The 24,862-nt window shown below is 44.5% G+C and overlaps 1 protein-coding gene across 2 annotated transcripts in view; it reads right to left on the minus strand.

Annotated features, from left to right (window-relative positions):
- The window catches only part of CDH4 (cadherin 4), a 1,105,063-nt gene that overhangs the window by 288,300 nt on the left and 791,901 nt on the right, over positions 1-24,862 (minus strand). For both annotated transcript variants that reach the window (XM_073607535.1, XM_073607534.1), the window contains exon 3: positions 20,432-20,664. In XM_073607535.1, the coding sequence (XP_073463636.1) occupies positions 20,432-20,664 (233 nt within the window). The remainder of the gene's footprint in view (positions 1-20,431; positions 20,665-24,862) is intronic.

Below are 24,862 nucleotides of genomic sequence, written 5' to 3' on the forward strand. Positions count from 1 at the left end.
TTAATGAGGGTTCTGTCGCTAGCGATGCTCTCTGGTTTCCATAGCAGCACGCCGAGGACATGTGATGCGGCTATCACAAAATACAACGCATACACACATAAAGCAGGTCCTTCAGAAAATAAATTAATAAATGGCGCACCAGCGCTGCGTACCGATGGCAGCAAAGAAAACCTACAAATATCAAAATGAACAAAAACTAAACTCCGGGGAAATATAATAGACACACATGAATGCAGATCTGTATTCACTAGTACATCATTCAATGTATTTTTAAGTGCGAGCAGGTACCTGGATTAAATCTCTTTCAATTCCCTGTACAGTCGAGCCCAGACTAGAAGAGAGAGAAGCAGCACAAGGAGCCAGTCAGGTGTGCTGAATGCAAATATCCCTATATTTTCACATTCCCAGCTGGGGCAGCTTCAATAAACTCAGCCCACAACTATTGCCATCCAGATATAACCACATTCAACTTTATTAATAATTTTTACTAAATTTTGAATACATTGTTTTCATGTTAAATGTGTTGTTTTTTTAATTACTTGCAAAAAATAAATAAAATTGTTACAGAAATAAATATTTAATAGGGGGAGCCTCCATGACACTGTGCTTGCATGTGTAGCACCCTCTACTTTAGGTAGGATGTGCTAGAGGTAGGTGTTTTGTTTTTAAAGCCAGTGCAGGTAAATTTAGGCAGGCTTAGCTGTGAGTTAGGCCTGTTTGTTTTGATCTGGGGGCTGGGAGTGGTTTGAGAATAGCAGCAGGTGACTGACATGCACTTCATCTCTCTGGTGCCTCCTCTGTTTCTAGAAGGTTCTGGAAAAGGGGCAGGGCAGAGGATTGGAGTGGCATGGAGTGTATCTAGGAGCCCTGACCAATCCCCAACTAGGATTGGCAGGGGGCAGGCCTCCTATATAATACAGTGGGAACGGAAAGTATTCAGACCCCCTTACATTTTTCACTCTTTGTTATATTGCAGCCATTTGCTAAAATCATTTAAGTTCATTTTTTTCCTCATTAATGTACACACAACACCCCATATTGACAGAAAAACACAGAATTGTTGACATTTTTGCAGATTTATTAAAAAAGAAAAACTGAAATATCACATGGTCCTAAGTATTCAGAGCCTTTGCTGTGACACTCATATATTTAACTCAGGTGCTGTCCATTTCTTCTGATCATCCTTGAGATGGTTCTATACCTTCATTTGAGTCCAGCTGTGTTTGATTATACTGATTGGACTTGATTAGGAAAGTCACATACCTGTCTATATAAGACCTTACAGCTCACAGTGCATGTCAGAGCAAATGAGAATCACAAGGTCAAAGGAACTGCCTGAAGAGCTCAGAGACAGAATTGTGGCAAGGCACAGATCTGGCCAAGGTTACAAAAAAATTTCTGCTGCACTTAAGGTTCCTAAGAGCACAGTGGCCTCCATAATCCTTAAATGGAAGACAGTTGGGATGACCAGAACCCTTCCTAGAGCTGGCTGTCCGGCCAAACTGAGCTATCGGGGGAGAAGAGCCTTGGTGAGAGAGGTAAAGAAGAACCCAAAGATCACTGTGGCTGAGCTCCAGAGATGCAGTCGGGAGATGGGAGAAAGTTGTAGAAAGTCAACCATCACTGCAGCCCTCCACCAGTCGGGGCTTTATGGCAGAGTGGCCCGACGGAAGCCTCTCCTCAGTGCAAGACACGTGAAAGCCCGCATGGAGTTTGCAAAAAAACACCTGAAGAATTCTCTGGTCTGATGAGACCAAGATAGAACTTTTTGGCCTTAATTCTAAGCGGTATGTGTGGAGAAAACCAGGCACTGCTCATCACCTGTCCAATACAGTCCCAACAGTGAAGCATGGTGGTGGCAGCATCATGCTGTGGGGGTGTTTTTCAGCTGCAGGGACAGGACGACTGGTTGCAATCAAGGTAAAGATGAATGTGGACAAGTACAGGGATATCCTGGACGAAAACCTTCTCCAGAGTGCTCAGGACCTCAGACTGGGCCGAAGGTTTACCTTCCAACAAGACAATGACCCTAAGCACACAGCTAAAATAACGAAGGAGTGGCTTCACAACAACTTCGTGACTGTTCTTGCATGGCCCAGCCAGAGCCCTGACTTAAACCCACTATATGTGCACCAAATGCCTTTGTAACCCCAGATATCACATTGTAAAGTATCAGTGACATCAACACTGTGCTGTACATAGCCTGTAGCCTAGAGAGTAGAGCTGTGGGAGGAACCCAGCAACTCCTTCCACTAGGAGCTGCCTGCAGAAAACTAAGAGGGGGCAGTGACAAGACCGGTCACCTTACAGAAGGAGAGAGAGCAGCAGTGACCAAAGCTCCTGTACAATACAATATACAGGTGTTGTTCCTATACAGGTGTTGTTCCATGCTGGATTACTGCACTGATCTGAAATACACAAAGGACACCTAGTGTAAGAATACTATACTGTACATGGCTCTTGTCTTTAGACAATGGCAGTGAAGCTGCATGTTTTTAGTTTCACTGTAATAAACATCTTTAAAGTGAATGTAAACCCGATTAATGAAATCTGACCTATGCACATATATCTGTAGTGTTTTCTTATCGGTCTCCAAAGCACTAAGTCCCCTGTCTTTCTGCTGTTTCGTTGCTCTGTTATCAGCATAACTTCTGACAAGTTCTCCGAGACGGGAGATAAACGCAGCCTGAAATTAGTGTAGCGGGAGGTTGCTATAAATAGATTAGCAGAGAGCTTGGCTTGTCACAGCACAGCTCTGAAAGCATCTTCGTTCTTCTACCAATGTGGGGGGGATGCCTTTCCTCCAATCAGCTGTCTCCCAGTGGAAGCCAAGACTTCTCTCATAGTGCAGAATGAGAAAGTAAAAATTCTGACACAATGAAAGAATTCTAAGGCTGCATTCACACAAAACAGCATATCGTTTTCAGGCAGAAAGTTGCGCGATTTTTGCCACAATTTTTGCCCTGATTTTGTACAGGTCAAAAGGTCACCAATGTAAAAAGCAGAAAACGCCTGTAAATCTGCCACAAAAGAAACTCCTATACTTTTTTGGGCATTTTGCTTCAGGCGACAGAATGCTCAGATGTGAACAGGGGCTATTGAAATTAATGCAATTTGTCTTGTTGGGCGTGACCTCAGTGTGAACAGAGCCTAAAGAATATAGAAAGCTGAAGACAGCAGATATACATGTAAAACTTATGTAGGATGATTTCTTTTCATCTGTGTATCATCTGAGTCTGTTCACTTCACAGGGTATATGTGAGGGTTTACATCCAACTTTAACTCAGGTTTCATTGGTGAGTATTTCACTTTAAAGTGGTGCAAAAGCCCAATATTTTTTTTACCTGGATTCATTCTCTGCATTAAGGTACCTGTATATGTAGCGTCCTGCCCTTGCTAGTCTAAACTTAGCTCTTTTGGCTCTGCTGTACTCAGTTGAGCAGCAATCTGTTTTTAGGTCTGATCAAGTTCCCCTAAGCTTGGTGGTTGATTGCTTCTGTTTGCCTCTGAAGGAAGCTTCCAGGGATAGAGTAAGAGGGTTGACCCCTGAAGATATGAATATTTATCTGACCTCAGCCAATCCCTGGAAGTGGCACCCAGGAGGTCGCGAAGGGAGCCTATACATGTTTGGTAGGCTTGCTCAAATTGTTCCCGTTCTGGGGCTGCTGCCTGTGTAATGGAGAGATGACATTAGGCCCCAGCATGTGCTTGGCTGAGGGCCTGAAGGAAGCTGAAATGACGGACATTTGCTAGGGGACCTATGAAAGCTGACCTAAAGATGGATCCTTTTATCACAGAAGAATCTTGCATGGAAGCTGGTGGGCGACAGCTGTCCTTGGAGATTGTGAGTAGGACCTGATCTAAGATTGTAGGTGTACTTGTGCTTTGGGGGACTGAAAGCAGAGGTTGCTACATGGATTGTGATGGCTCATATAGAGGTTCCGATTAGCTGGATATTCCCCCTTTGCCTGCTGTTATAGGATTTGTACTTGAAAATCTGTCCTCCAGTTCCTGTTTTGCATTTTGGATTACCTGCACCCTTATCCCTCCCTCCTGTTCACAGCACTGCAATATATCTACAACAACACATCTCCTGGACTCTGTGTTTGAGTCTGTGTTTGTCAGTGTGCTTGGAACTAATGTCTGGGCCTGGCAGCCTCGGAATAGGTAAAGGAGACCTGGGCATATTCTTAGCAGGGAGAGCGTTACATGAAAAAGACACCCCAATACCTGTCTTACCCTTCTTTATCACTAAACACTTCCTTGGCTCCATGTCACCACTCCAGCGCTGTCTCCGGCTCCAGCACCGCTCCCTCCACTTCCTTGTCTCACAGGACAAACTGAGGGCAGCAGAGCCCAGCTTGTGACCCAATGGGATCGCGCATGTGTGGGCACCTCCTTAGCACCCAGCTTGCTACAGGAGGCACTTTAAATGACCTGTACAGATTTAAAGCGGAGCTCCACCCAAAAGAGGAAGTTCTGCTTGTCTGCAACCTCCTTTTGGCACTTTTTTTTTTGGGGGGGGGGGGGGCGGTACCTGATTTTGACAGGTACCCACTCCCACTTTCTGGTAAGATTGCCGCCGGCCCCTCCTCCTTCCTCCGGCTGCCTTGTGGGACCTGTGTGTGTCCCAGAAGACGAGACCACTCAGAAAGCACAGCGCAACTCGCGCAGTAATAAACCAGCTGTGAAGCCTGAAGGCTTCACTGCTGGTTTTCCTTACTTGCAATGCTGGTCCCTGCACCCAAAGCCAATGGACAGATCGGCTTGGGGTGCTGGCATCACAGGATCCCCGGACAGGTAAGTGTCCTTATATTAAAACTTAGCAGCTACAGTATTTGTAGCTTCTGACTGTTATTTTTTTTTTGTTGTCAGGCTGGAACTCAACTTTAAAACGGAACTAAACCCATTGATTTAACAGTTTAAAAAAACAGTTACATTCCTTTAACCGCTTCAGCCCCGGAAGATTTGGCTGCTGAATGACCGGGCCATTTTTTGCGATTTGGCACTGTGTCGCTTTAACTGACAATTGCGAGGTCGTGCGACATTGTACCCAAACAAAATAGATGTCCTTTTTTCCCACAAATAGAGCTTTCATTTGGTGGTATTTAATCATCTCTGCGGTTTTTATTTTTGCGCTATAAACAAAAAAAGAGCGACAGTTTTGAAAAAAAAAAACAATATTTTGTACTTTTTGCTATAATAAATATCCACATTTTTATTTTAAAAAAAAAAGCTATTTTTTTCTCAGTTTAGGCCCATATGTATTCTTCTACATATTTTTGGTAATAAAAATCACAATAAGCGTATATTGATTGGTTTGCGCAAAAGTTATAGCTTCTACAAAATTGGGGATAGATTTATAGCATTTTTATTATTATAATTTGTTTTACTAATGGCGGCGATCTGCAATTTTTATTGTGACTGCGACATTATGGCGGACACATCGGACAATTTTGACACATTTTTGGGACCATTGGCATTTATACAGCGATCAGTGCTATAAAAATGCATTGATTACTGTAAAAATGTCACTGGCAGTGAAGGGGTTAACACTAGGGGGCGATCAAGGGGTTAACTGTGTTCCCTGCTACATGTTCTAACTAAAGGGGGGGTGGGACTTGCTAGGGGAAGAGATAGATCAGTGTTCATATTTTGTATGAACACACAATCTCTCTTCTCCCCTCAGAGAACCAGGATCTCTGCGTTCACAGAGATCCCGGTTCTCGCCGCGTCACAAGTGATCGCGGTCGCTCGGTGGTCATCGCGACCTCCAGGCACTCGCAGCGGCTCCAGGGGCGAGCAGCGTGCGAGCAGCAGGCGCGCACCCCCCCGGTGGCGGTGTGTGCGCCCCTAGTCGGCACAATAAGAAGTGACGTAACATAATGGCGATTCGCGCAGCCGAGCCATTCTGCCGCAGTAAAACTGCGGCAGCTGGTCGGCAAGCGGTTAATGTCTGCGGATTGCTAACTGTCACAGTTACTTGTGCTCTCAACCAAACTGTCAAACCATCAAATGATTGATGTCATAACTATTCACATGTGCAGCACCATGACAGTTGCAGATCAAACAGAAGCTAAGATGGCAGCTTCCATGGCTGAAAAGGATAGAAGGGTTTAGTTCCACTTTAAGAATGGTAGGCAGTACAAGAATAGGAATTATCCTATGATAAGAAGACCTATTAGACTAAACATGTACACACGTACCCTCTCATCATTACAGTGGACAAACACACAAGAGAAAAAAAAAAGAAGAAAAATGACACAATTACAACCTCTTTAATGCCACGTCCTGAGCGTTCACTGAATCTCCTGCACGTGGTGGGGGCTGTGTGACCTTTCCCCGTCTCACGGCATCCAGAAACACGGGCTCTGATTAACAGGCCATTAAATAAAATTACTGTTCCCTTTGCAGAAACAATACAATTACACAACGGAGCAATTGTGCAATTAAATCAGCAAATCGAGGTAACGCACTGTACGTTTCTTTTAGTATAGCAGGCGGCCAGCATACAGGAAGTGCCAGATCCCGCTGAAGAATTAAGCAGCGATAGATTGCTACTTTATTAAATGTCAGTAAACACAATCAGACTCATATTTCCTCTTTTCCTGCCTTCACAAAGAGAATTTCCTGCTGTACGGGCACAGAGCAGAGGATGTCACCCGATTATTTATACATGGATCATTTCCAGCACAAAACAAAAAAAAGGAGATAAAAAAAGAAAAAAAAAAGAAAAAAAAAAAAAAACAATATAGACTGACCATAGAGGGATCTCTGACATTCTGAAACGATATTAGGGAAATCTCTGCTTCTGCTTTTTTCAAGTAATGATCTTGAACTGCAATAAAAACCATCCCCGGGGAGCTGTCATTTTTGGAATATCTTACTCATCAATCAGGTTGAAATAAAATTATGAGATTTTCATACTTGGTTATTTTTGGAGCTCCCTCCTTCCACAGGAACAAGTGATCTGACAATGGGCCCACAGTGTACATATTACTAAATCCCCATTCTAGATCTCTGTTTGGTCTCAGTATTCCTCCTTTGACTTCAATTTTCAATTGTATCTGAAATATTATGTTGAAGAAATGCATTTTGTTCAACACATTGGGGGGGGGGGGGGGGATTCATCAAAACTGGAGCAGCTGTGCATGGCAACCAATCAGCTTCTATTTCAGCTTGTTCAGTTAAAGCCCAACTCCGGGCAAATAAAAGATGATCCCCAAGTTTTAATTGTTCCTTTATATCCAGGGGAACACAATCTTATTTATTTTGTTGTATTGATATAGGTGGAAGACACCTTTGCCCACCCTTGGTCTGCTGTAACTTATGGTTCTCTATCAAGATACTGCGATGCAATGATCAAATGTTAGATTCTACTATTTGGACCATGTAGACCCTTCATTTATATATAGTTACATAGTAGGTGAGGTCGAAAAAAGACACAAGTCCATCAAGTCCAACCCATGTGTGTGATTATATGTCAGTATTACATTGTATATCCCTGTATGTTGCGGTCGTTCAGGTGCTTATCTAATAGTTTCTTTAAACTATCAATGCTCCCCGCTGAGACCACCGCCTGTGGAAGGGAATTCCACATCCTTGCCGCTCTTACAGTAAAGCACCCTCTATGTAGTTTAAGGTTAAACCTCTTTTCTTCTAATTTTAATGAGTGGCCACAAGTCTTGTTAAACTCCCTTCTGCGAAAAAAGTTTTCTCCCTATTGTGGGGTCACCAGTATGGTATTTGTAAATTGAAATCATATCCCCTCTCAAGCGTCTCTTCTCCAGAGAGAATAAGTTCAGTGCTCGCAACCTTTCCTCATAATTAATATCCTCCAGACCCTTTATTAGCTTTGTTGCCCTTCTTTGTACTCGCTCCATTTCCAGTACATCCTTCCTGAGGACTGGTGCCCAGAACTGGACCGCATACTCCAGGTGCGGCCGGACCAGAGTCTTGTAGAGTGGGAGAATTATCGTTTTATCTCTGGAGTTGATCCATTTTTTAATGCCAATATTGTGTTTGCTTTGTTAGCAGCAGCTTGGCATTGCATGCCATTGCTGAGCCTATCATCTACTAGGACCCCCAGGTCCTTTTCCATCCTAGATTCCCCCAGAGGTTCTCCCCCCAGTGTATAGATTGCATTCAGATTTTTGCCACCCAAATGCATTATTTTACATTTTTCTACATTGAACCTCATTTGCCATGTAGCTGCCCACCCCATTAATTTGTTCAGATCTTCTTGCAAGGTTTCCACATCCTGCTGAGAAGTTATTGCCCTGCTTAGCTTAGTATTGTCTGCAAATACAGAGATTGAACTGTTCATCCCATCCTCCAGGTCGTTTATGAACAAATTAAATAGGATTGGTCCCAGCACAGAACCCCGGGGGACCCCACTACCCACCCCTGACCATTCTGAGTATTCCCCATTTATCACCACCCTCTGAACTCGCCCTTGTAGCCAGAATTATGTGGTACTTCCATTTTTGGGATTGGCAGTTGGGGTTGTTCTATCCCAGGAGCTGCAATGTTATTAGGAGGGTTACATGCTTTCGTTGTCCAAGTTTTGATGGGCGGGGCCTGCGCGGCATCGGAGCCAAGGTTGTGGACTGTGTGTGACGTTAGTGGGTGCGCAGCGTTATTACGCCAGTGCGCATTGTGTCATTTGATTGCATCCCTGCAGAGATAATAATCTTCTTATAGCTGAGGCTATCTTTATGGAGAGCAACAATTCTTTTTTTCAGATCCTCAGAGAGTTCTTTGCCATGAGGTGCCATGTTGAAATTCCAGTGACCAGTATGAGAGAGTGAGAGCGATAACACCAAATTTAACACACCTGCTCCCCATTCACACCTGAGACCTTGTAACACTAACGAGTCACATGACACCGGGGAGGGAAAATGACTAATTGGGCTCAATTTGGACATTTTCACTTAGGGGTGTACTCACTTTTGTTGCAAGCGGTTTAGACATTAATGGCTGTGTGTTGAGTTATTTTGAGGGGACAGCAAATTTACACTTATACAAGCTGTACACTCACTACTTTACATTGTAGCAAAGTGTCATTTCTTCAGTGTTGTCACATGAAAAGATAGAATAAAATATTTACAAAAATGTGAGGGGTGTACTAACTTTTGTGAGATACTGTATATAACTTATCAATAAATTGGTAATCATGTATAACACATGTAAAACGTAAGGCCCATGGGCCAAATCCAGCCTGCAATGCCATTTAATGTGGCCCTCTCACCCAAGGCTTTTTTTCAGCGGAAGGTGGCGGAACTCTGGAACTCACTCCCCCATATTACTTTTAAACACAGAAGCCTTCTGTGTTTACAAGGACAGCTTTCCTCTTGGCGGTTCTCACAGATCCCTGCCTGCCCTGCACTCAGGTTGGCAACAATGGAGATGCAGGTGCGGTGTGGAATGGGGGGCATCACATGGCAAGCTGCACTCTGTATGTAGTACACCCCTGAAACTGCATCACTGAACTCCAGGTATTTATTGCCCCTTTAAGATCCTCCCACTGTGCAATTTGGCCACACCCACTATTCGACGCAGTTCGTCGGGGGAGGAGGTGTGGTTGAGTTCCTGCACCTATTCCCAAAAAAAAAAGCCCATGATACTTTTTTATAGTCTTACAGATACAACCGGCCCTTTGAGGGCACCATAATGCTGATGTGGCCCGAAATGAAATTGAGTTTGACACCTCTGATGTATTCTATGTATTGAGTGGCTGTGTGTGTTGTGCCTCACATAAAGTCCCAGGGCAAATCAATGTTTTAACAATAAAAAGAGAGTCGCTTAACTGATCCTCCCCTTCTCCTTTCAGCTAAACTGGTTCCCGCAGCTTCTTCTCCCCCAGGTCATCAAGACCAGAACAGGAAGCCGGTGGGGAAAGTTTACTGCCGGGTTGTGCAGTAGCGGAGGATCAGCAAAGTAAAACAAGTTATTAACCCTTGCAGTCCAAGTGTAACTCTGCTGCAGGGGATCATTTTTTATTTGCCCGGAGTTGGGTAAATAAAAAATGGGGGATAGAGCTTTAAAAAAGGGGGATAGAAGACGATTGGTTTTCCTTGCACTTCTGCTCCAGATTCTGGCTGCTCCAATTTTCATGAATTCCCCTCAATGAGTTATGTCCCATTCTTCGTCCTTTTTGTTACCTGCTCCTTGTCATAAAAATTATGAAAAAATGTCAGCCCCTGGCCCTTCCTGTGTAGGGGGGACAACAATGCCACCTATGCTACATGGTATAGAATGGGTGTGTTGTCTCTGGTACACAGAAAAACGACAGAAGTATACTTGTGGCAAACTGTATTGCCACGTACACACACATGTTCCATCGGACATTTGCTGTCAGACTTTCCGCCCACAAATGTTTGATAGCAGGTTCTCAAATTTTTGTTGACGGAAAGTCCGATCGTGTGTACACAAGTCCGTGCACAAAACTTCACACATGCTCGGAATCAATTACGAGCTGGAAGCGCTCGGTCTTGTAAAACTAGCGTTCGTACTGGAGATATCACATGACTATTGAACTTCCCTTTTATCGGCTCAACGTACGTGTTGTATGTCATCGCGTTCTCACGTTCTGAATTGTTGGCCTACATTTGTGTGACCAAGTGTATGCAAGACAAGTTGGAGCCAACAACCTTCGAACAAAAATCCACGGTTTTGTTGTCGGAAAGTCTGATCGTGTGTACGGGGCATAAGACAATGTCCCCCCACTATGAGCGCCAACACATCCAGCACCTTCCTCCACAATGCCCACCACTGCCATGAGCTTCTCTGCAGACCAGCTCGTTCTCCTCCCTCCGGGATCTGCTGCTGATCAGATTACAGACCTGTTCCTGACTGCAACCTGCAGATTAATGTTCCTTAGCACGGAGTCCTGCACAGTCAGAATGCTAATCAAGGTTCTGTTGTTGTATTGTAGTGCTAGGTGTGAAAAACATGCTGCTAAAAGTCCTAAAATCGTGCTGACGGCCACTGGTCTACACTAATGATTGAGAACCAATAGGCATGGTTCCCAATAATGTGAACACCATGAAATGCCAATCACGAGGACTATGTGAGTTTGTTTACTAACAAACCTGCTAACTTCATCCATAGCTCCCAACTTTCCCTGATTTCGATGGACTGTCCCTGATTTGGAGCAATGTTCCCTCTGTCCCTCATTCCTCCTCATTTGTCCCTTCATTGTGTTCTGATCTATATAGTTGTATATAAAATGCACTTATTATCTTTCAAAAAGTGTTTCCCAGCGCTAAACCTTTCATCTAAATTGCTGCATTTGTAAATTTTAAAAGCCAATATAAAGGAATAGTAGTGGTAAAAAAAAAGCACTTGTGGATTTAATTAACCTCTTGTTTTTGGTTAATTTTCTTTTAAAGTGGTTGTAAACCCTTTACAACCATTTTAACCTACAGGTAAGCCTAGATTAAGGCTTACCTGTAGGTGCAAGAAATATCTCCCAGACCTAATAGGTTTAGGAGATATTTGCATAAATAGCGGCACCATGCACCATAGACTAGACATGTGCAATTCGTTTCGTTCCGAATTAGTTTTTTAGCGAATTTCGACAAATTAGTTAGGAAATATCCAAATTAACGAAAACCCGTTTAACTAATTTTTCTGAATATTCGTATATTTGTAAATTCGTACATTCGTAAATTCGTACATTCGCACATTCGTAAATTCGTACATTCGTAAATTTGTAAATTCAGAAATCTGAAATAATAATTAACTAACTAATAATAACTTAACTATTACTAACTATTAAATTATAGGTATTGTAATTTCCTTTCAAATGTGGCTGTTAGTGAATGTAAGAAATACAAATTTATCCGAAGTTACGAATTAACCAACATAACGAATGCCGTATCCAAACGAATGAAATGTAATGAATTAATAATAATAATAAATAACAATAATAATAATAATAAAAACTTTTTATTATTATTATTATTTATTATTAATTTGTTCCGTTCCATTTGTTTAGATGCGGCATTCGTTATTTCGGATAATTCGTAACTTCGGATAAATTGGTATTTGTTACGTTCACTAACAGCCAAATTTGAAAGGAAATTACAATACCTATAATTTAATAGTTAGTTACTATTTCAGATTTTCGAATTTTCGGTTTTTCGAATTTCCAAATTTCCGAATTCTCTAATGTACGAATGTATGAATTTACAAATTTCTGAATTTACGAATGTACAAATGTACGAACTTATGAATTGCGATCATAAGGAATGACCCGAAAAATGAAAAAATAAACAAACAAACAAATGAACCGAAAATGAAAACAAACAAATTTTTTGGCAGTCCACATGCCTACCGTAGACATCGGGCGCAGGCGCACTGAGCGTGCCGTTTCTAATGGCAATCATGCTGTTAGTAGCAGCACCAGCGCGCATGCGCGGGAGTGACATCATCGCAGCTCCGGCCAGTTACAGCGCCGGAGCCGCGATACCTGGAAGTCACTCCGGGATAGATGGTGGCGTCAGGGGAGGTGAACAAGGGCTGATTAAGGGGCTTCGATCTCAGGTAAGTAATTCATAATGAGCTAGTATGCTATGCATACTAGCTCATTATGCCTTTGTCTTGCAGGGTGTATTTTTTTTTTTTTTTCAGAGGCTTTACGTCCTCTTTAAGGGGGTGTGGCAGGGGGCGTGTCCTATGCCTACATACGTTTGCTGGTAGGTGTCCCTCATTCCCTTCTCCAAATATTGGGAGGTATGACTTCATCTGTCACCATGCCTCATACAGGCAATCACTGGGATCATTTCTATCCAGCCCCAATGCATCTTTGTAATAAAACGGTGTGTGTAACTGCATATATTACTTTGCAGAGATGCTAGCGTCACTTCATCCACGGTGTGCTTTTCTACATCTTCCAGCTGCTGCAAAATGACAGTTGTAGAAAACAAACGCAGAGATCTCAGAGTTGCATTTCTATGGCAACACACTGCACAGCGCTCAGGATTTGCATGTATTACATTACAGGTTGCATCTGCATGGATGGATGAATAAAACGAAATGCAAATGAGCGAGTGATTAAAAACAAACACGTTTCAGTCTTGGCTTTAAAATACGCTGACATAAAGCTTTTCATTCCGAATGCTATACAGTGTAAGGCAGATAAAGGGAATGGTGTTTTCTAAGGTTGTGTGCATCTCCCGGTCTTACCTTGTTGGGCCCATTACGAGCCGACTCACATCTACGTGTGTGTAAAAGGTGCATGGCTCTGCATTGACAGTTATTCTGAATGGCATCACAACACACCTACACAAATCACCCTGCACAACGGCACACAGATGTGGTTGTACAGTGCCTTGAAAAAGTATTCATACCCCTTGACATTTTCCAAAACGTAAATGTATTTTATTGGGATTTTATGTGATAGACCAACACAAAGTGACACATAATTGTGAAGTGGAAGGAAAATGATAAATGGTTTTCAAAATTTACAAATAAATATCTGAAAAGTGTGGGGTGCATTTGTATTCAGCCCCCTTTACTCTGATACCCCTAACTAAAACCTAATGGAACCAATTGTCTTCAGAAGTCGACTAATTAGTAAATAGAGTCCATCTGTGTGTAATTTAAATTAAATGAAGCCCTTAGAGGTTTGTTAGAGAACCTTAGTGAACAAACAGCATCATGAAGGCCATGGAACACACCAGACAGGTCAGGGATAAAGTTGTGGAGAACCTTAAAGCAGGGTTAGGGTATAAAAAAATATCCCAAGCTTTGAACATCTCACGGAGCTCTGTTCAATCCATCATCCAAAAATGGAAAGAGTATGGCACAACCGCAAACCTACCAAGACATAGCTGTCCACCTAAACTGAAAGGCCGGGCAAGGAGAACATTCATCAGAGAAGCAGCCAAGAGGCCCATGGTAACTCTGGAGGAGCTGCAGAGATCCACAGCTCAGGTGGGAGAATCTGTCCACAGGCAGGGATGGACTGGCCATCGGGACTACCGGGAGATTCCCGGTGGGCCGATGGCTCAGTGTGGCCAGTTTCACTTTTAGCCGCATCTGCAGTGCGCGGCGATCTACCCATCAACCGCCAACAGCTGGCACCTGACGGGTAGATCGAGATTAGCCAGCATGCAGAGTAGCGCAGGGAGCTTCTGTAGTAGTAAGTTCTCTCTCTCTCGTGTCATCACGCTGTTCCCCGGCGGCCCCTCCTCTCTTCTTGTCTATACCAATTGGCTTGTAAGATCATCTGGTACAGACAAGAAGAGAGGAGGGGCCGCCGGGGAACAGCGTGATGACACGAGAGAGAGAGAACTTACTACTACAGAAGCTCCCTGCGCTACTCTGCATGCTGGCTAGTAAGATCCCACAATGTGCCCTGATTATGTGCCACATAATGTGCCCCGTGCTCTAATGTGCCCTGATGTGCCCCATCATGTGCCCTGATGTGCTATGTGCCCTGATGTGCCCCATAATGTGCCCCACCATGTGCCCTGATGTGCCCCACTATGTGCACTGATGTGCCATAATGTGCCCTGATGTGCCACGTGCCCTAATGTGCCATGTAGCCTGATGTGCCCTAATGTGCTATGTGCCCTGATGTGCCCCATAATGTGCCCTGATGTGCCACAATGTGCCCTGATGTGCCATGTGCCCCGTGCCCTAATGTGCCATGTGGCCTGATGTGCCCCGTGCCCTGATGTGCTATGTCCCCTATAATGTGCCCCATCACGTGCCCTGATGTGCCATGTGCCCTGAGCCCTGATGTGCTATGTGCCCTGTGCCCTGATGTACCATGTGGCCTGATGTGCCCCATGCCCTGATGTGCCCCGTGCCCTGATGTGCTATGTGCCCCATAATGTGCCATGTGCCCCATAATGTGCCATGTGCCTCATCATGTGCCATGTGCCCCATCATGTGCCATGTGCCCCATCATGTGCCCTGATGTGCCATAATGTGCCCTGATGTGCCCCGTGCGCTGATGTGCCCCGTGCGCTGATGTACCCCGTGCGCTGATGTACCCCGTGGCCTGATGTGCCCATTCCCTGATGTGCCATGTGCCCTGATGTGCTATGTGCCCCAATGTGCCCTGATGTGCCCCGTGCCCTGATGTGCTATGTGCCCTAATGCGCCCTGATGTGCTGTGCCCCGATGTCCTATGCCCTGATGTGCCTTGTGCCCCGATGTGCTTTGCCCTGATGTCCTGTGCCCTGATGTGCCCTGATGTCCTGTGCCCCGGTGTGCTGTGGCTCAATGTCGTGTGCCCTGATGTTCTGTGCCCTGATGTGCTGTGTCCTGATGTGCTATACGCTGATCTGCTGTGCCCTGTACCCTGATGTGATGTTCCCTGATGTACTGTGCCCTGACGTGCCCTGATGTGTCGTGCCCTATTAGCTGATGTGCTGGGCTCTGTACCCTGATGTGCTGTGCCCTGATGTACTGTGCACTGTACCCTGATATCTTGTGCCCTGTACGCTGATGTACTGGGCTCTGTACCCTGATGTGCTGTGCCCTGATGTACTGTGACCTGATGTGCTGTACCCTGATGTGCTGTGCACTGTACCCTGATATCTTGTGCCCTGTACGCTGATGTACTGGGCTCTGTACCCTGATGTGGCCTGGTGTGCTGTACCCTGGTGTGCTGTACCCTGATGTGCTGTACCCTGATGTGCTGTGCCCTGATGTGCTGTGCCCTGATGTGCCTTGTACCCTGATGTGCTGGGCTCTGTACCCTGATGTGCTGTGCCCTGTACCCTGATGTGGCCTGATGTTCTGTGCCCTGATGTACCGTGCCCTGATGTACTGTGCCCTGATGTACCGTGCCCTGATGTGTTGTGCAATGGGCCGGTCTGGATGAAGTCCAGGGCCACATTTTTGTCCCAGTCCAGCCCTGTCCACAGGACAACTATTAGTCGTGTTCTCCACAAATCTGACCTTTATGGAAGAGTGACAAGAAGAAAGACATTGTTGAAAGAAAGCCATAAGAAGTTCTGTTTGCAGTGTGTGAGAAGCCATGTGGGGGACACAAACATGTGGAAGAAGGTGCTCTGATCAGATGAGACCAAAATTGAACTTTTTGGCCTAAAAGCAAATCGCTATGTGTGGGAGAAAACTAAAACTGCACATCACCCTGAACACACCATCCCCACCGTGAAAGATGGTGGTGGCAGTATCATGATGTGGGGATGCTTTTCTTCAGCAGGGACAGGGAAGCTGGTCAGAGTTGATGGGAAGATGGATGGAGCCAAATACAGGGCAATCTTAGAAGAAAACCTGTTAGAGTCTGCAAAAGAAATGAGACTGGGGCGGAGGTTCATCTTCCAGCAGGACGACCCTAAACATACAGCCAGAGCTACAACAAATTGGTTTGCATATTCATGTGTTAGAATGGCCCAAAGTCCAGACCTAAATCCAATTGAGAATCTGTGGCAAGATTTGAAAATCACTGTTCACAGACGCTCTCCATCCAATCTGGCAGAGCTTGAGCTATTTTGCAAAGAAGAATGGGCAAACATTTCACTCTCTAGATGTGCAAAGCTGGTAGAGACATCCCCAAAAAGACTTGCAGCTGTAATTGAAGGGAAAGGAAGTTCTACAAAGTATTGACTCAGGGGGGATGAATACAAATGCACCCCACACTTTTCACATATTTATTAGTAAAAAAAATGTGAAAACCATTTATCATTTTCCTTCCACTTCACAATTATGTACCGCTTTGTGGTACTTTGGGTCTATCACATAAAATCCCAATTAAATACATTTACGTTTTTGGTTGTAACATGACAAAAATGTGGAAAATTTCAAGGGGTGTGAATACTTTTTCAAGGCACTGTACATGCATTGAGGTGTGCTCTGTTGCCCCAAAGTGGGGCAAGTGTTTTTTTTCTTTTTTAATTCCTAAAATAAAGCATTTTTTTGTTTACTTCCTGTTCTGTTAACCATACAGGAAGCGAGTGGCAATTGCCCCAGTGTGGTCACAGACAGCAGCAGACACCTTACAGACATGAACTCTCCCTCATTTTCTAATATCTCAAAAAAATAAATAAAAGCAGTTGTCCTATAAGTTTTTTCCTTTTATTGACCATACGCCAGTCGTATATATAAATCCAGCAGCTAAATACATATTTGTAAATACATAATTATAGTTGGAGTGTCACTTTGTACAATAGGGTTGTAACTTCTCCAATAGGGTAAGCATTGTCCTTATCCTGGCCCATTTGTGAATTACAATCCCGGCTCTCAGTTCCATCCTATGACATGTCTGGTCTAATGTATGTACATAGACCACACACTAAGGGTCATATTAAACTCTGCCCTTCCAGGTTGAGCACTGGTATGATGAGTAAAGTGGGCCAACTGATAATATGGAAGAAAGGGAAATGCATTGACAAGATGAAGCCAAGTCGCCTCTGGGGAGTGTAGGCACTCCTGTGGGGAACGTGGAGCCTCATCTGCATATTCTAATTGAAATGCTATCAGGTTTACCGCAAGAATGAGCAACACAAGGAAAGTTTCTGCTGATTCAAAGGCAAAAAGAGTGTGCGGTGGGCAAAGTTTATTCTGCACGGGGAGGTGTGCGTAATATCCCCGGGCCGCACTAAATGAAAGGCGCTCAGCCATGTAACACTGATGAAGACGCAGTGAAACCTAAGCCCGGTTAATATTCCATCTGTCGGAATTGTGTTCAGGGATAAATGGAGAGAAATTATAGCAGACTTCGGGGGCTTTATTATTTCTTTTATGGAGACGGGGATTGTTTTGCTGCTTCTTTAAACTGCGCTCTGTGATTATGTCCCTCCCACCAGGACCTCACCTCATTACTATGCACCTCCCACCATGACCTTGAGTCATGCCTCCCGTCCTCTGGAGAGTCACCTTGAAAATCCCCACCAGGGAAGATAGTTGTGGGGAGATCCAGTACTCCACACCTCCACTTTCCTATGGTGATCACGTATGGTATATACCAGTGATGGCGAACCTTGGCACCCCAGATGTTTTGGAACTACATTTCCCATGATGCTCACCTACACTGCAGAGTGCATGAGCATCATGGGAAATGTAGTTCTAAAACATCTGGGGTGCCAAGGTACCCCATCACTGGTATATACAGTAAAACCTTGGATCGCAAGCATAATTCGTTCCAGAAACATGCTTGTAATCCAAAGCACTCTTATATCAAAGCAAATTTTCCCATAAGAAATAATGGAAACTCAGATGATTCGTTCCACAACCATTTATTCCTAGGTCCTTCAGTTTATAGTCCATATAAAAAGATTATAGCAATGTGATAGGTTGTGTAGCCATAAAATGTCCATCCACAAATGGAAGCCTCCACAAGGGGATTAGACGCAAAATCCAGCAGGCGCTACAAAGTATAAAAGAGAAGAGAGGCGCCTCTAAGTGTAGCAATATGGTTACATTTAATGAAGGTACAAAATTTTAGCATCTCACATGGTTGATGATTAAAACTGGCCCATCTAAGTATGCAGGCATCCAGGGTAAAGCTGTCCACATAGATCATCCTCCGCACCGCCAGCTCTCACCGCTGTCAGTCTGCAATCATGACCGAGAAGACTACCCTGCAGTAGAGAGATCTGAAAGCGAGGCTTGAACCACTCGTGGAGTGCAGCATGGAAGGGATAACATCAATGGCGGCAAGGAGGATGGTCTTTGTGGACAGCTTTACCCTGGATGCCTGAATACTTAGGCCCCTTTCACACTAGGGAGGGAGGTGCATCAGCGGTAAAGCGCCACTATTATTAGCGGCGCTTTACCGTCATTTTAGAAAGGGTTAAAAGCCACCACAAAGCGCCTCTGCAGAGGCGCTTTTCCGGTGGTATAGCCGCGCTGCCCCATTGATTTCAATAGGCAGGAACGGTGAAGGAGCGGTGTATACACACCGCTCCTTCACCACTCCGAAGATACTGCTAGCAGGACTTTTTTTCCCGTCCTGCTAGCGCACCGCTCCAGTGTGAAAGCCCTCGGGCAGCAGCTATTTCGGGTCGGTTTGCAGGCGCTATTTTTAGCGCAATAGCGCCTGCAAACCGCCCCAGTGTGAAAGGGGTCTTAGATGTGCCTCATTTAATCATCAACCATGTGAGTTGCTAAATGTTGTACCTTCATTAACCACTTCAGCCCCGGACCATTTAGCTGGCCAAAGACCAGAGCACTTTTTGCTATAATAAATATCCCCCAAAAATATATAAAAAAAACATTTTTTTTCCTCAGTTTAGGCCGATACGTATTCTTCTACATATTTTTGGTAAAAAAGAAATCACAATAAGCATTTATTGGTTTGCGCAAAATTTATAGCGTCTACAAAATATGGGATAGTTTTATGGCATTTTTATTAATAATATTTTTTTTTACTAGTAATGGCGGCGATCAACAATTTTTATCGTCACTGTGACATTATGGCGGACAGATCGGACACTTTTGGTGCTATTTTGGGACCATTCACATTTATACAGCGATCAGTGCAATTAAAAATGCATTGATTACTGTGTAAATGTGATTGGCAGTGAAGGGGTTAACCAGAAGGGGGCGCTGCAGGGGTTAAGTGTGTCCTAGGGAGTGATTCTAACTGTGGGGGGGCGGGGCCTTGTGTGACACGACCCTGATCACCGATCCCGATCACAGGGAGCTGTGATCGGTGTCAGTGTCACTAGGCAGAACGGGGAAATGCTTGTTTACAACATTTCCTCGTTCTTCCTCTCCGTGAGACGATCGCGGGTATCCCCGCGGACATCGAGTCCGCGGGAGCCGCGATCACACTTACGGAGCTCGCGGCAGGGTCGCACGCGACCACACGGCGGCAAATTTATAGGGACGTACCTGTACGCCCATTTGCCTGTCCGTGCCATTCTGTCGACGTATATGTACATGCGGTGGTCGGCAAGTGGTTAAATGTAACCATATTGCTACACTTAGAGGCGCCTCTCTTCTCTTTTATACTCAGTTGTGATATGACGCTACTTGTATATCAAGACATCGCTTGTCAAAATTTATTAAAACATTTTTTCTTGTCTTGCAAAACGCTCTCAAACCAAGTTACTCTCAAACCAAGGTTTTACTGTACTGTGTAAATGCATTCCCCATAAACTAAATAATAATCAGACCATCTAAAAGTGATAACTCAAGTATCATCAAGCTGACTTCTTACATTTCTCAGGGACTCCAGAGGACACATCTCCTGACTAGAGTTCCTGACATATAGCTTTACACCTCTTCACTGAGAGGACAAACAAGGGTGTCATCCCACAGCAGGATTCGTAGCTAGGTGTAATAAATGACTAAACTCAGGAGTCAAGTATAATACCCTTATAATGGTTTGCATAGAGCGTTGCCAACAGTCATTATGGTGGTGCCATCCATTTTTGATAGCCTCGATTTTTAAAGAACAAAACAAAGTTGCAATAGACGTCATTGACTTTTCAGTTAGTACCTGGTGATGGCTGTGGTTGAGTGGCTTGTCTTCCACTAGCAGTCGGATGGCGGCTTCCCATTTCTCAGGGGTCTCTTGGTCCCAGGCAGCCACCACAAAAATGGCTTGTTTTGAGGGGATCTGGACCTTGCGGGCTGTGTACACCGCCCCATCTGTGCCAACTTTAAAATCTGGATTGCTGGTTTCGTACCAGATGCCCTGCTGCGTTCCACTACTGCACCCGTTGAATTTAACTGCAAAGACAAAAAAAAAAATAATATGAAGGGTTATCATAAAATGAACAGGATGTGTTGCATCTAACAAGAGAATTTCCTGGCATAACAACTCTTAAAAGTTATAGCTTTGCAGTATCAAATTTATACCAAACAATAACAAGGGGGAAATAAAATCCAATTTAGTAGGTTTATCAAATAGGGGCTGTGATAGTCTCAGCAGTGACGGCGAACCTTACATGACCGGTTCTCTTTAGGATGATTATTATACTGGCTCAGATAACTGTAGACCAGTGATGGTGAACCTTGGCACCCCAGATGTTTTGGAACTACATTTCCTATGATGCTCACCTACACTGCAGAGTGCATGAGCACCATGGGAAATGTAGTTCCAAAACATCTGGGGTGCCAAGGTTCACCATCACTGGTCTACAGTTATCTGAGCCAGTATAATAATCATCCTAAAGAGAACAGGTCACGTATGGAGTTATGGAAGAATCTGAACATTCAGCCAATATATTGTTGTCCTGTGTAAGCTTGCTTATGAAGAATGTATATTTACTTTTACTTTGCAGCACTTACTTTGACTGAGCTTTAGGCTTGGAAATCATATGTGAGTAGATCTGAAGTCTGAGAGTTACCCGTCAAATGCCTAATTCCACACACCATTTTCCAGCTACCATACCAAATAATGGAGCCCTAAAACTGTTTAAATTACTGTGGCACAGTGATGCCGCGTACACACGAGCTGACTTTTTGACTGGACTGGTCCGACGGACCGAGTCGGACGGACAATTCGACCGTGTGTGGCTTCATCGGACCTGCAGCGGACTTTTTCGGTCGAAAATTGAGGACTTTAGATTTGGAACATATTTCAAATCTTTACGTCGGAACTCCGCCGGCCCAGTTCCTATTGAAAAGTCCGCCCGTCTGTATGCTAGTCCAACGGACAAAAACTGACGCTAGGGTAGCTATTGGCTACTGGATATCAACTTCCTTATTTTAGTCCAGTAGTACATCATCACGTACGAATCCGTCGGACTTTGTTGTGATCATGTGTAGGCAAGTCCGTTCATTCGGAAAGTCCGTCGGATAGTTCGTCGGACCAGTCCGGTCGAAAAGTCCGCTCGTGTGTACGCGGCATAATGCACTCTCAGGAGCTGGGAGACAGAGTGCAAGGCAGTTTCAGGGCAGCAACTGTCAGAATTTGGATATTGCTATCCACTCTGTTAGAAACCAGTGTTTGTGCCACGCTGATTATTTACCAAACACAGGCTGTGGTTTGCACAGTTCCTAGTTCCCCTCTGACTCTATATACTTGTGGGGAGGTGCATTGTGGTGCGGCGGCAGTAAACACTCGAAGTCTGGTTGCAGAGAACAGATCTTGTACTAATGTTAAAGTTCAGCATTTCACAACAAGCCTGGTGGGAAGTTGCCCAACTGGGAACACTGTCAGGGCTGGGCTCAGCCCTTCCTTCTCTGATCTGGCCGCTCTGCTGTCGGCTAATTGCCAGCTCCTTTCTCTCCACAGTTACTCAGCTGTTGATGATATCCTGCTCATCAGTCCTGCCTACTTAAGCTGTCTAGTCCAGAGGTTCTCTGCCTTCGCCTCGGTCAACATCACAGAAACTTTCTCCTGCAATCCTGTTCAAGACTTGCTTCGCTGACATCCCTTCTGGACCAGATCCTGCTTGCTGTTCCACTACATTGATACCTGACTTCTAGCTTGGCTGACTATCCATTCCAGTTACTGAACTTTGGCTATGTTTTGACTACGTTTGTTCTTTTTACTTTTATTATTAACCAAGTGTGATTTAACTGTACTTCTGTCTCGGCCTGATTTCATGGTTTCTGACAAACACTGAAAGAATACAACAGCAGAGCAGGTTTCAGATATAATGACAGCATCTGTCTTGAGAGGCAGAATGCGGCCTTGCCAGTTCGTACTCAAATGAGGAAATCTCCAGGAAGGATAGAACCTTTCTCTGGCACTAATTACCGTCCCTGTCAGACAGGTGACCTGTCCCTACACTACCCACACATGAAATGTGCGCCAAGCCTGGGAGCCAGGGCTTTTAATAGGCTCTGCCTGACACAAGATGGCTGCCAGAGTCACAGGCAGTGGCAGCATCCAATTGGATAGCTTCCACAGCGATCCTGGAAACCATAGAGAAACCATGCTCCTTTTGACTTACCATCCAACTCCAATGCCACTTTGGTCAAGTGCCACTTACAGTGGACAAAATAGACTGCACCTGCCTACATACTGAGTAACCTTAGGCCACCCCTAGGTGTTCTTTTACAATTCCAATTTTCTGTTTCAATATTTTTATTGAAAAATTTTCAAGAATAGGATCCACAATGCAGGTGGAGCACATCAAAACATTAAGAACAGGTATAACATGGGAATCAAATATTATACCACACAAAAGGATGCCAGATTAAGTAGAAATTCAACATAAAGATAAAAAATTGCAAACAGCAATCCCACTCGAAAAACCAGGGGAAACATCAGAACCCAAACTTTGCCACCACCCACCGGCAAGGGCCATGAGTATACATATTGCGCAACCACAAGTGGAAGCAACACACGATTCCAATTTTCAACCCCTTTCCCTCAATGCATACTATCGGGATAATTCACCCTTACCTATGTCTTTGTTTGGTATCCTCCATGTCTAAAGCCCCATACACACTATCAGATTTTCTGCTGATTTTTTTTCCTTCAGATTTACCAAAACCATATAATATGAGGTCAAACCTTAGGAGTTTCAATTTGTATGCAATCAGGCAGGCCCTTGCACTACATGGTTTTGGTAAATCTGAAGACAAAAATCAGCAGAAAATCTGATAGTGTGTATGGGGCTTAACATAACTTCTTGTAACAGCCTGTATACATTGTACTTCTATTTCATTGTCTCCATTACACACTGCACTGTACTGTTATTTTTTATAGCCAACAAATGATGGACTGAATGACCACAGTGATAGGTGTGTGGCCACCATTATGACTTATGATGCGTACACATGGGTGGACTTTTCGACTGGACTGGTCCGACGGACTTTCCGACGGACTTTCAACGGACTTTTGAATGAACGGACTTGCCTACACATGATCACACCAAAGTCCGAGGGATTCGTATGTGATGACGTACGACCGGACTAAAATAAGGAAGTTGATAGATGGTAGCCAATATCTGCCCTAGCGTGGGTTTTCATCCGTCGGACTAGCACAGAGACGAAGGGATTTTTCGATTGGACTCGAGTCCGTCGGAAAGATTTGAAACATTTTCCAAATCTAAAGTCCGGCAGATTTTTGACCGAAAAAGTCAGCTGCAGGTCCGATGGAGCCCACACACGGTCGGATTGTCCGCCGGATTCGGTCCGTCGAACCAGTCCGGTCGAAAAGTCCGCCCGTGTGTACGCGGCATAAGAGACAAATGGACCATTGTGACCAACCACAGATATATTGCCGATGTAAATAAACAAAGATAGCTCCTCTGCTACAATAGCAATGCTTTCCTGGTCATTTCATTACAATGTCGGTGACAAGTGCTGTAGCGTCGCAGAAGATCGTAGCCCCCTTACTTCTTGACAGTCTGGACCTGAAGCCGGAGAGATACAATTAGTGGAGCCTTGGTACATTTTTTTTTCTCCTCCATCGTGGAGCTGTGGCGGTGGGGAAGGAAGGCTGCAGATGAATATTTATTAAATGCACATTAGGACACTCTCTATCTACATGTGGGGATGGAAGTGTCAGCCGATGCACTGTTAAATCAGGAACGAAGTGTCATTTTTCTCCGGCGGAAGCCGACAGGTAAAGTTACCCGGCATTTAGGAAAAACAGGAGAATTGAAGCAATTATCGGAGGAGGATTCGTGTCTCTGCAATTTCTCTGTCAGGTCCCTCTCTGATTTAATTACTATTTATTCAGAAGGAAAAACCAACCAAAAAGCAGATTAATTTCCGACTACGTTTTCTCATACCCCACCCACTCAGCCGCCACCTTGATTTCCCTTTAGGTTTTGTATTAAATGACTCCCCTGGCGTCTCCTTAGAGGCCCTCTGCTTTTCTCACCTCTGCAATTAAACTGCCAGCTCCCAGAGGGCACTGCGACTGCCTGCAGACTGCAGATATGCTGCCTGTGAAGGCACGCTGTGCTGACTGTCTATGGATGCCTGAGAGCAAATGTGCGATCTACGGGTCAGTTATCAACTG

Source organism: Aquarana catesbeiana, linkage group LG12, assembly GCF_042186555.1.
Source record: "Aquarana catesbeiana isolate 2022-GZ linkage group LG12, ASM4218655v1, whole genome shotgun sequence".
NCBI classification, from domain to species: Eukaryota; Metazoa; Chordata; class Amphibia; order Anura; family Ranidae; genus Aquarana; species Aquarana catesbeiana.